The following is a 12502-nucleotide window of genomic DNA, read 5'->3' as shown; positions in this document are numbered from 1 at the left end:
TATAGAAATATGATATGGATAGTTTGTGAAAGATCCTCAGCATATTTCAAAAATATTTACTGATTGCATTTGACACTTTGGAAATATAAAATCTAATTTCTATGAATACACAACGTTGCATATTCTTAATATCCATCAGAGTTTATGCCCCAAATGTGTAAATATCACTTTCTAATAACTATATTTGATTATTATGACTACAGAACCCTTTATCTCTTTATTGAGTTACTGTTAATATCATTAGATATTACCAACATGCACCTTAAAAAGGTAAAATGCTCATGTATCCATTTCAACTGAAAAAATAGATTAAAAATAGAAGTAAATGCTTTGAACATTTATTTGTGCCACGCTTTATGCTCCATAAGGTCACTGTGGACAGTGTCTAAAGTTTCACAATGTGGAATGTGAAGAATAAGCCTAGGTATTTGGCCCTTAGTAATTCTATACTACAGATAATTTTTGGTTCTGTGTGGTGCAACGAACAACACAAATCCTATTAATTATATCAAAATTAGTATTTGTTTAGCAAATATTTCTTCATTTCTTAGATGTTATGAGATTACATACTAGAACACTGACTTTGAAAACTGTGCTATAATTATAATTGGTTTAGTTAATATATCACTATTATTTTTATTGTTATTATTTGAAATATCAGCTCTTGTAACTACAGTGTTTTGCTTGGAGCATTAGTGATTTCCATATCAAGAACAGCACTTGGAGTAGATTTCTAATGATTACACCTGAATTTCAACATATTTATATTTTGTCATTTATAATTAACAACTAATATCTGAAAGAAAGCTCATCTAACCTAGGTCACGAATATTTTTGATGCATATAATATTTTGTACTTGTTAGTGGTTTAAGAACAGTTTCAGGATAGAATGTGAGTTAAAAGCATATTCCATTTAGTGTTTACATTTTTTCAACAAGGGCTTCGGAGTTAAACATAGAAGGCAGATGATATTATTATTTCTTTTCCATGTTACAGAAGTTACTGATTGAGCTGAGTGTGCCTGAGAAAAACTAGAAATAAACTTTAGTTTAAGAAAACAACATTGATATCATAGAACAAAATAGTTTTCACTAGTGAGCTGAAGATATTTCATGTATGTTTCTTCTGTGGACTACCCCCTCAGACTGCAGGAGTAAAACTCACCATGAAATTCAAAGATCAATTTAAATTATGTTATGACATAATAGAATCTCTTTGCATCTGTCATTTAAAACTTAGAAGTGATAAATCTTTTGTTTCAATTAGATGTCTAAGTTGAGTTTGTATAGCACAAACACATAGCAAGTACTCTTTCTTTAGTACCATTAAAAGCTGACAAAATTATCTCTGGGGTAAAAAACTTGTTTTAATGATAAGCCTCTCAAGTTACATATGCTTGAAAAAACTGTAGATTTTTTAAAATCCAATAACAAATTGAGAAAGTACAAAAATCAGCAACAGACTCACATCAAAATCTGTCAGAAATAATGATTACAGTGAAATTTTTTATTGAGCTACTTTCAAGGATGAGTTTTCAATAAAAATCACTAATTTAATCTTTAATCAGTAATAGGATAAAATGATTTAACAAAGAAAAATCTAAAAGTGGTTGACCCTTTCACACGTATGTTTTGGATATAGTTAACACATTCAGCTTTATGGGTTTTTATAGTTACTACAATGTTTAATAAAAATACATGGTAAATATTTCTAGCAAGATCTAAATTACACTAAATTATAATTTTAGTGTTCTAACCTCAATTTTCTTGACCACTGTTAATACGAAGCATGAAATTTCATAATTCTTATAATAGCCAAGTTCATCTAGTAGTCTTGAATTACTCTTAGTTATGATTCTGTTGATAAACAAAATTTGAAATCTGAACTATAATCAGCTCTAACAAGTGCAATTGAATTGACATTTGCCAGTCTGAGGTGGAGGCCAGACAATACTTCATATTTAAGAATGTCTTACCTATGCATCAACCACTGGCAATATATGTCATAAAACTATGGCCATGAAGTTTCAATTACCCTACGGCTTTTGGACAATATATAAACTAAAACATGTAGAAGATGACTTTTTGGCCTATCTTTACTATCTCCAGAAATCTAAAACCTTCTCCATAAACTGTTTCAACATTTGCCAAAGGGGTTTTTTTTTTTTAATGGCTTATTCTTACACTTCACTTGGTTTGTTTTCTTGACCATAGCAGTACATAGCGGTGCAAAAATTACAAAAACTTAGAAATGAATATAAAACCCTCACGTAGCTCTCTCAGCTATTTACCTTTCTTGCCACATTTTCAAACCATTTCTTTGATTCCTCTTTTTATTTTAGTTCAAATGTCAATGCAGACTGAATCCTCCTGGTCAAAATCTGTCCCCTATATTTAAACAGATATATCACATTGTTCATAGGTTTTCCTCTAGATATAAAATATGCAGGATTGTTTAAATTATAGGTCTTCATGTCTAAGGACATTCTTAGAGAACCATCCCTGTATTGGATTTTGCTATTATGGTGGTACCATGAATGCTCTCCTTACATCTTTACTCTTATAATAATCTCCCAATGTGCTCCCCTTGTCTCCTGTCCCAGAATGGCAAATTGCTTTCATCCCCTGTGCCAACTCCAATTAATTGGTAATGGAAGCCCAGAATGCTACCTTGGGAAAGATTCTGAGAACACACCTGGGCTCAGTAGGGAGTTCTGTGTTGGATTAGTGAAGTCAGCTCTGTGGCACTGCTCCAGCTCTTCCTCTGTGCTGTCAGAGTGATCTTTCTAAAAGCACAGTCAGATGATATCAGCTCCCTGCTTAAAAGTCTTCATTTTTTCCCAACTGTCTGGCAAATAAAGTCCAAGCTTTTTGAAGATTGCCATTAAAAACTTGCCAATGCTGGCTCCAAACATCCCTTACTGTTTCTCTGCCATTCCATGCTCCTAGATGTAATTACAGTACTGACTATTTCTTATATTATACAATATTGCATTTTCCCTTCTCTATACCTTTATTCATAAATAGTCATTGGTCCAAATCTTACTTGAATATCAAAGTCCAGCTCAAATGCTATTTCCTCTATCTGAGTATGCTAGATTTCTTCAGGTATTCTCGATAAGTCCCCTCTTAACCCTCCCACAGTCTTTTAAAATATATATATATTTCTTGGGCAAACATCTCATTCTCCAATAGTTATTCAGCACTTTGTACAACATTTCTTTTTTACCTATGAAACTTTCTCCAACTTAGGGGATGTCAGCACAGTAAGGATTCAACATCTTTGTTTAATAATGAATTCTCATAAAGCATCCATAACATTAATCAGCTTGGATTTACAAATATAATTTCAGCAACCTAGCACAAGTATTCTACATTGCATTTTTTTCTTTGTATAAATGGCACATACCGTGACAGCTAAATACCTAAGTGTGAGATATCACACGGAGTAATTCTATAGACAAAGGAGTACAGAGCAATAGGTAAATTTCTGTGTTTTAACTGATAAAGTAGGTATTAGAGAGTATGGCTGTTTTGAGACCAAATACTACAGTGTGCTTTCCAAGATGGTAGAATGTATTTGAATGAAAAAAAAGGGTGTAAATGCATATGTATGCATGCAACTGTGTACCACACACACAATTAAACTTACTGCCACCTCTAAGCTTTGCTTAAATTTTAAACAAAGTCTCCTGATAACTCTTAATGCTGGAGTTATAATTCGGCACATTAAATTTCCAATTTTGCTAAAAAGGAAATATTCACAGAAACCCTAGCAGTGTTTCTGGATAATACAGAACGTTAAAATATGCGATAGTCTTGTTAATCAAAGTGTGATCTCTGTCTGGGCTAGTGGCACACGGGGCATGAAATAGAAACTTGACAGAAATGCAGTATCTCTAGGTCTATGTTCTCAGGATCACCTGGAGGCTGTGTCACGGGTCATTGATCACTCATATTTGGCTCAGAATAAATCTCTATAATACTAAAAAAAAAAAAAAAAAAAAAAAAGAAGAAGAAATGCAGTATCTCACTAGCCACCAACGTACTACTGAATCAGAGCCTAAATTTTAACAAGATCCTCAGGTCATTTATATATGGATTAACATTTGAGAAGCACTGGTCTAGAAAACTAAATCCCTTAGAGCTTTAGAAAATACTGAAACATGGATCACCACCCATAGAGACTGTGATTTGATTGGTCTGGGTGTATCCTATGACTTGGGGTTTTTAAAAGCTCCCCAAGTATTTGTATCTCTCAACCAAGGTTGAGCAAACTTTGGTGGGTAGTAGAATCACCAGGGAAACTTGGTAAAAATATGAAGGGCCAGGCCTTCTGCTACTTTAAAAACTTGGGCCTCTGAGCCCAAAATTCTCTAGGTTTTTCTGACACCCACTGTAGTTTGAGAGTAACTGGTCTAGAGAAATTCTACTGTAGGAAATCTGGAAGTCTCCACTGTTCAGATGATGAATAATGATGAGATATGAATATATGCGAGTACATTTCCAAAGATACCCACCTCAAGAATCTCACTCTATGGTTATTTTAATAAAATACTAATTTGGGTAGTACTATCTATGAAAGGGCTTTGAAGATGAAATTAACATTACAATCAGCTGACCTTAAAGATTATCTAAGTGAGCTCAATTTAATTACATGAGCCTTTAAAAGTATGAGAGTCAACCAGAGAGAAGACAAGAGGAAAATAGGAGATAAATAAAATAATCTCTGTTCAAACGAATCAACATCAGACTAGTTAACAACCTTAAAAGAAAGATCACAGAAAATGGAGATAAAGGAAAGAAATAACATGAGAGACTTTCCCGGAACTAAAAGGCATTTGTTTCCATATTGAAAAAGCCAATTGAAGAAAATAAAAGGAATACAAATAACAACATACCCACACAAAGAAGCATCACTGATATTTCAGAACACCAAACAATCATAATTTGCAGGAAGAAAAACAATCCCATCACATACAAAAGGTTGAGTATTAGAATGCTATCAGTCTCTTCAGTGGCACTCTAGAAGTTAAAAATCAATGCCATTAAAATTAAATGGAAATGATATTGAACTCAAAATTCTGTCCCTAGCCAAAGCAGCAATTGTGTATTAGGATAAATTGAATGTTTACCTTCAAAGCACTGTGTCTCAAGAAACTGTTAGAAATATGAGGCAAAAAAAGAGCAAAAAAGGGCAAGGCAGGAGGTCTGGAAAAAGAAAAAGTAGATTCACATAACAATGAGAGGTGGAAGAAATTTCCAGCATCAGAAAACGAGTGTTATTGGAATACAGCTGTGCAGAAGGCCTAGGAATCAGTCAATCTAGATTGGAGGAAGGGGACAAAGAACCCTGAAAGATACGTCTGCAATTTAAAGAAATAGAGAGAGGAAAGAGAGAAAAAGAAAAAGAATGAAGAAATGAAGGAAGGAAGGGAGGGAGGGAGGGAGGGAGGAGGGGAGAGGAGGGGAAGGGAAAGAAAGAAGTAAGGAAAGAAGGAAGGGAGGGAGGGAGAAGCAGATAGTCACCATGGGTTTGACCAAGAGTCAGCTGGTTTTTATGCTCAGCTTTGTAGGTCTGTTTAATTCAAAACCCTGGACATGTTCTACATTTATCATTTGAAATAAGTCCATACAGTTCAATTAACAAAAGCTTAAATTAACCCCCCTTTACTCAAATGAAAATCCTTCCCTTCTTGAAATATTTTTGTTTGTTTCTGTAAATTAAGGAACAAATTAGTAAGAGTAGAATAATATATTTTCATGAACTGATTCCTTAGGGTTTTTTCCAGGAATTTCCCTCAGCTAAGAGAGATTCGCTTTATATTTAGTAGTTCTTGACATTTCTATAGTTATTCCTAAACTATTAACTTGATAAAGAAAATTAATTTGAAATTAAGTACAGTTATAAATACATAGAGAAACAAATCAAAATTGTGACAGGGAAAAAGGAAAATCTTCTTCAACAAAGTCACCTCTTGCTTAGGAAATGTAATGTTATTTCACATTGTATTAATACATTCAGTAACCTCATTACCAAAATAATCATTAATAAATAAACCTGTATTTCCATAAGTCACTTTGATTGAAATGAGTGCACCATTTGATCCTCATTTACTTGATGTGAAAACTTGTTTTCACCTGCAAGTCTCTTGAGATGAGAAACAACACATTATCAAGTTGGCTTGATAAGGTTGCTACTCACCTACCTTCACATCAAAACAATGAGGATCAGCCCATTTTCTTGAGGAAGTCATGCTAAATAAAGCCTCCTGGAGCATTACGTTGTCCATGACCAAATAAGGAATAGTGGCAAAAATCAAATATATCTAATACTCAAAGGTTGCTTAAAAGTAAACTTGATTCTCTCTTTTGGCTTTTTGTGACATTTAATACCTATTTTATTTTGTCAAGAGAACATTTCCAAGTTACACTGTAAGACATGGAACAGCCTAAGTCCTGAAAATATATTTCAAAAGTGACAAAATGAAGAAATTGTATTATTTTTCTATAGGTTATAGTAGAAAAACGGGTTAACTCATACCTAAACAATTTATATTTAAAAGCACATTTAGTTAGAAAATTTTTATTTCTGGTATCAAACAATCCATTTTAATCTGTGAACAAAATACTTTGCTAGCCTTTGATCAGATCTACCTTATTGATCCAAATCACTGAGCTGAATTCAACTGACACATATTCAGTTGTTTTTTTTTTTTTTTAGAAAAGTAGGAAAATTGGAGTTGGATAACATATTAGAAACTCTAATAATTTCATTTTGTAAATGACAAAACTAAAGTCTAGAGAAAAATGGATGACTTTATCATACACTTTTTAGTAGGTGCCATTCTATTCTTTTTAATCAGTGGAATTGTTTCTCTCTACATGACAATAAATAATAATATTACTGATCAGTATGTGCAAAATACTAGAATATTTTATGTGCATTACTAATAACAATTATAATACTCCATGTTTTATTTTTATACATAAAGAATCTGATTCTGAGAGAGAGACTACATTCCCAAGCCCCACGTAGCAGTAAATGGTGGGACAGGACCTTCAAAGGCAGTACTGTTTTGCTGTGCCATGCTAGGTCCCACTTCAATTGGCCATATCATTTGATCCAGTCATAATTAAAAAGGAGGGAAAATCCATCTGGGAAGTTTTTCACACATGGACTAAAATTTTACTAATAGATGCAGAGTGAAATTATCATTTGCTCCAACATATGGTTGCATTTTTTTTTTTGATGACTAAACTAATACTACTGGTATGAAATGGTGAACCGAATTAATAGGAAATTACTGAAGCCTAAAGTTTGTGTTGTTTTAACAAATCCAGGTGGGCCATAATTTCAATAATGTTTCTCAATACATTAATAACTTCATACTCTAATTGCCTGATATCCTATGGTTATGTTTTACTTTAATTATAAAGATGCACATTAACACAATCATAAAAATTCTGCTACCATAACTTTATACAAAGTCTTGGTAAAAATAGAAAATAGAATGTACTGTTACAGAAAAAATTTAAATCACCTAATTTCAATTATAAGAAGGAACAGAGAAGAAAATGGTAAACATATACCATCCAGTAACAGGTTAATGCAATGTTAGAATTTATTACTATAATACAATGATACTATTCTCAAGGTAAGAAATACAGAAAAATTACTTTTTCTTAACTATTGAGCCATCAGTAGAAGGAAAATTTTTGTTAGTCTCACAGCTGCTGAACAGTAAGTTAAACTATAGGTTTGTTCTATTATTTTTAATAAAAGGTATAAGAGTCAAAAAATAAAAATTATCTCATTCTGTTACTTTTGGGGGAAAACAGATTGGGACTAGTGGAAAACTTGACTTATCAAGATTTATCAATCACTACAACTTCATGTACTCCATACTCCAGATCTTTTTTTCTTAAAATGTAAAATTAATGATAGAAATTAATACTCAACTTTTAATAGTGACACATATGGGTTGCCAAATTATCTAGGTCAAAAATTCTTAACCTTATAAACTCGCTAGAGACTCTGATCTAAGCTACGGACCCTTTACCCATAAAAATGCTCTTCAGCTTATGTATACAGTTTGTTACCTGCCATTTTAAGGAATTTATGAATACCCTAATCAAGAACTTCTCGAAGGAGAGATTTCATCTGCAGTTATTCCTGACATTTCCTGAAATTTTAAATTACCATCTTACGAATTCGGAGTTATGTCAATAAATCTCTTTATCCAGGTTCTTGAGTTGTTGCACGATCTAATAACTGGCATTATGTCCCCTTAATTATTATTTTTCATGCAAGGCTTAACTTACTGAGATTCAGCCCAGGTGAACTTTCCTCTTCTTGCTGCATTTTGTCAATCTTTTCTACTTTTCACCTTTTCGACTTCTATTTCAGCACCTATCAAAAATTCCAAACCTTATATTTGCATTTTTATCTCCCTCACTATTCTACAAGCTTCTCAAAAACAGGAACAAAATCTTAGTCACTTTTTATTCACATTGCCAATCTAGCACCTTATACATAGAAAGCATTTAGTAAGTATTTTACTAAGAGAATAAATGTGCTAATAAAGTAGAATCTTTAGTGAATTTTATCAATGTTTTTCATTTTCAACATCAAGCACTTCTGCCAGGTTCCGGAATCATTTTCAAGGAAAATTCTTCTGATTGAACATTAAGTTTTATATATTTTAAAATCAGGTTATTCAGTCATGAGAAGCAATTAATATTTTTATAGAAATTTTCAAGTTTTTAACTATTTTTGTGCTTACAAACTCACCTACTACTCTCATATTTAAAGAGTTAACCAGATGCATTGCACCATACTGGCACATATTAATGCCAGTATTGTAAATATTAATTTATAACATCCATAAAGAACATCATATCACACTGTGATTCAGAATTTTTTCTGAGTTAAACTCCTTGTGGTTAGAATTTTTATACTCTATGCTTTTAATATAGTACTTTTTTAAAAGCACTCTTTCTAAATCTTTAGAAATATTTAATAATGACAATTTTTCACATTCTGGGAAAAATGTCAGGGGATGTTCCTGAAATTTGCACAAGGTTTCAGCAAGAATCACTGAGCCAGATTGAAAACTTTCTAATTTGGAAGACAATAGTCTAGAAATGGTAAAACAGAAAACTATATTAAGTTTTAAGAATAGTTTTCTGAAAAAATATTATTAATTTGGGGAATAAACCCAAGTGAAACAACATACATAAATATGAAGTTTCTTAGGAAAAGAGTCAGCTATAAAATAATGTAAAAGTTTTATCAGTTTTCTACTTCTTGTTCATGGTTTAGTAGAGTGAAAAAGGCTGTGATATGGTTTGGCTGTGACCCCACCCAAATCTCATCTTGAATTGGGGCTTCCATAATTCCCACTTGTTGTGGGAGGGACCTGGTGGGAGGTAATTGAATCATGCGGACAAGTTTGTACCATGCTGTTCTTATAATAGTGAATAAGTCCACGAGATCCGATGGTTTTATAAAGGGGAGTTCCCCTGCACACATTCTCTTTCCTGCTATCATATAAGATGTGACTTTGCTTCTTCTTCTGCCATGATTGTGAGGCCTCCCCAGCCATGCAGAACTGTGAGTCAATTAGACCTCTTTCCTTTCTAAATTGCTCAGTTTGAGGTATGTCTTTATTAGCAGCATGAGAACAGACTAATACAGGCTGCTACTGCTCTGACTCTGCACCTGGCTTCAGAGCCAGGTCAGTGCTCTTTCTGGCAGTCGTCTAATCCAGACAAAAATAAGCATCTTGTTTAGAAATGAAATGACAGAGTACATAAGTCAGCCAAAAAAGAAATAAAAAGTCCTCAGTTAATAAGTCTAACATAGTTTGGATGTGTGTCACTGCCCAAATCTCATATTGAAATGTAATCCCCAATGTTGGAGGTGGGGCCTGGTGGGAGGTGATTGGATCATGGGGGCAGATTTCTCCTGAATGGTTTAACACCATCTCCCTTGGCACTGTCCTCATGATAGTGAGTGGGTTCTCATGAGATCTCATCGTTTAAAAGTGTGTTAATGCCTCCTCTCTCGCTGTCTGGCTCCTGCTCTTGGCAAGTGATGAACTTGCTCCTGCTTTGCCTTCTGCCACAAGTAAAAGCTCCCTGAAGCCTCCCTAAGAAGGTGCTGATGCTATGTTCCTGTGCAGCCTGCACAACAGTGAACCAATTAAACCTCTTTTTTTATAAATTACCCAGTCTCAGGAATATCTTTATAACAATGTGAGAACCAACTAATACAAAGTCCGTATTTTTTATATTGGCAAAGTAACAACATTATAACACTCACCTCCCAAACAGTCATATAGTGAAGCAAATTGTAGGGTCTTAGTAATCACTTTGTTCATTGAGGAAAGGAAGATATGAGTGAGAAAAGAAAGTAAACCAACACTTGCAAAGAACATCCAGTTTCTTAGGCTTTTCACAAATGTTTTCTCATTCAGTGTTCACAATGTGTCCTTAACACAGACATAATTAATTTTGCCTTATCAGTGAAGAAAATGACATTCAGGTAGCTAGTGTATTGCCACAAGAATCCCAGATACTAAGTGTCAGAGGCAAAACCCAATCAAGATCTGTCTGAATCAAAGAACCTTTCTCTTTTCACTGACTGTATGACACCATCTACTAGATGGAGGAAATGAGGAGTCAGTAAAATAGATGGAACATTTGTGATAAAATATTTTGGTTAAGATTGACAGTGATAGAGACAGACTTCAGGGAAGGAGATAAAAATCTACCATATTTATTTCTCGTCTTACCATGGATATTGGATTTTAGTTCCTCAGTGGGTATGTGGCAATCATAAAAGGGAAATGAGTTGTATAGAATTAAAGGGTAGGAGAAGTTTCAACATGAACCTAAAGCCCTGTATCTGAAGCCCAGTAAGAAGACAAAAATATCCAGAGGGCAGAGTTAAAAATGAGGAGGCTGCATCAGAAGTTAAAGATGTAAAAGCTAGAGGTTATATTTAGTTAAGACATGTGAGTCAGCAGCAATAATCGAGGCATGAATTTTTAATATAGTTGACCATGAGATGTCTGATTTGTTATGCTTTTTATACTTAAATAAATTATATTTTGATTTCAGTGGCTGAGAATCACCTTTGGGTATGCATTGGGTCGAAAGACCAATTCTCTGCTTTTCTTTTATGTAAAGAAAAAAAAAATCTCATCTAAAGGCCATTATTCTTGGCCCCAGTGTTTGGCTTTTCATTACTTCTTTAATAATGACTCTTTTTCCTATGTTGTCAAATATAGTTGAGCACATTCAGAGTAGTTCAATGCATGACCAAATTTGACATTGACATGAAGGAATCTTTGGAGGTAAACTACACTGAAGTTCTCCACCCATTCCCCAACCTAAAGTGTCATTTTTGCTCAGCTAATCCCTACTGGAGTTTGACAATATACATCTGAATGCTAATGACAACTTCTTGCTTTCCTGAGTAGTTCTATTGCGAGGTATACTGACTGACATTAATTTAATACAAGTTTGAAAGAGATAATCAACAAACTTTACCACAAAATAATGGCCAGTCTTGATGATTATGATTGGTCAGTCTTAATGGATATGTCCTTTAGGTGGAATTGTCTAAACAGGCTGCATCTCAGAAGCTAGATGAAATCAAGAAATACAGAATTTAGAATACAAAACCAGAGGAGAAAATAGTGAATATAATCTCCCAAAAAGGAAAGCATAGCCTGATGCCTAGTGTCTGGCAGAGAATAAGTATTCATAACTCCCTGAGATATGCTCTCAAGTTGAACTCAACTCTTTGACAATCCCTGAACAAGTCTGCAAATTTCTCATCTTTGTTAGTACAGTTTCTATTAGGATCAGGTCACAAGAAGTGATGAGAGTGACCACTCTGTGAAAATGTCCAGGCCCAGAACCTAGATAGATAATAAAAGTAATTAGATATTTCAGTAAAAATGAGCAGCAGAGAAGGAAAGAAGTTCCAACACCAGTTTCAGTAGTATCCACCACGTGGTAATAATCAAGCATATTAGAGATACACATGGGTGCATAGCCACAGAGAAGGTAAGTAGCTGGTCACAGAACCTTGTTAAAATTCAAAGCACTTATTTTCTCAGAAAAGGGGAAAAGCAAGTCAGCCAGGAACTGAACACTCTCTCATGAGCTAGGCACTGTTTATTCATTCTTTCAAAAACTATTTGAGTGTCTGTTACACATCAAGCCCTCGTCAGAAAAGTAGGATGGAAAAGTATGGGGAAACGTAGATCATTGTACTCTGTGTGTGTAAGAGGTTCCAGTTCACAGAAAAAAGATGCTTTCATCAGGGGAAGATGGATGGGGACACAGTAAGAGTTCCAATAAACTTTAAGCTGGTTAGTTTAAGCTTCTTGTGTCAGTAAACTAATAAGCACAAAAGAAGAGTTATAATACTGGGAGGGGTAATTAACCCTGCTCATCAGGAGACAATAGAAATGCTGCTACGTAC

The 12502-nt window shown here is 34.0% G+C and overlaps 1 protein-coding gene across 1 annotated transcript in view; it reads left to right on the top strand.

Annotated features, from left to right (window-relative positions):
* The window catches only part of LOC100580829 (putative inactive deoxyuridine 5'-triphosphate nucleotidohydrolase-like protein FLJ16323), a gene marked incomplete at its 5' end in the record, with an annotated part of 52722 nt that overhangs the window by 39070 nt on the left and 1150 nt on the right, over positions 1–12502 (top strand). The window contains one exon of the mRNA XM_030818388.1: positions 11298–11363. Coding sequence (XP_030674248.1) covers positions 11298–11363 — 66 coding nt within the window. The remainder of the gene's footprint in view (positions 1–11297; positions 11364–12502) is intronic.

The sequence above is a fragment of the Nomascus leucogenys genome, chromosome 8 (genome assembly GCF_006542625.1).
Source record: "Nomascus leucogenys isolate Asia chromosome 8, Asia_NLE_v1, whole genome shotgun sequence".
Taxonomy (NCBI): domain Eukaryota; kingdom Metazoa; phylum Chordata; class Mammalia; order Primates; family Hylobatidae; genus Nomascus; species Nomascus leucogenys.
The sequence above is the reverse complement of the archived record's forward strand: the minus strand, read 5'-3'. Positions and strand labels throughout refer to the sequence as shown.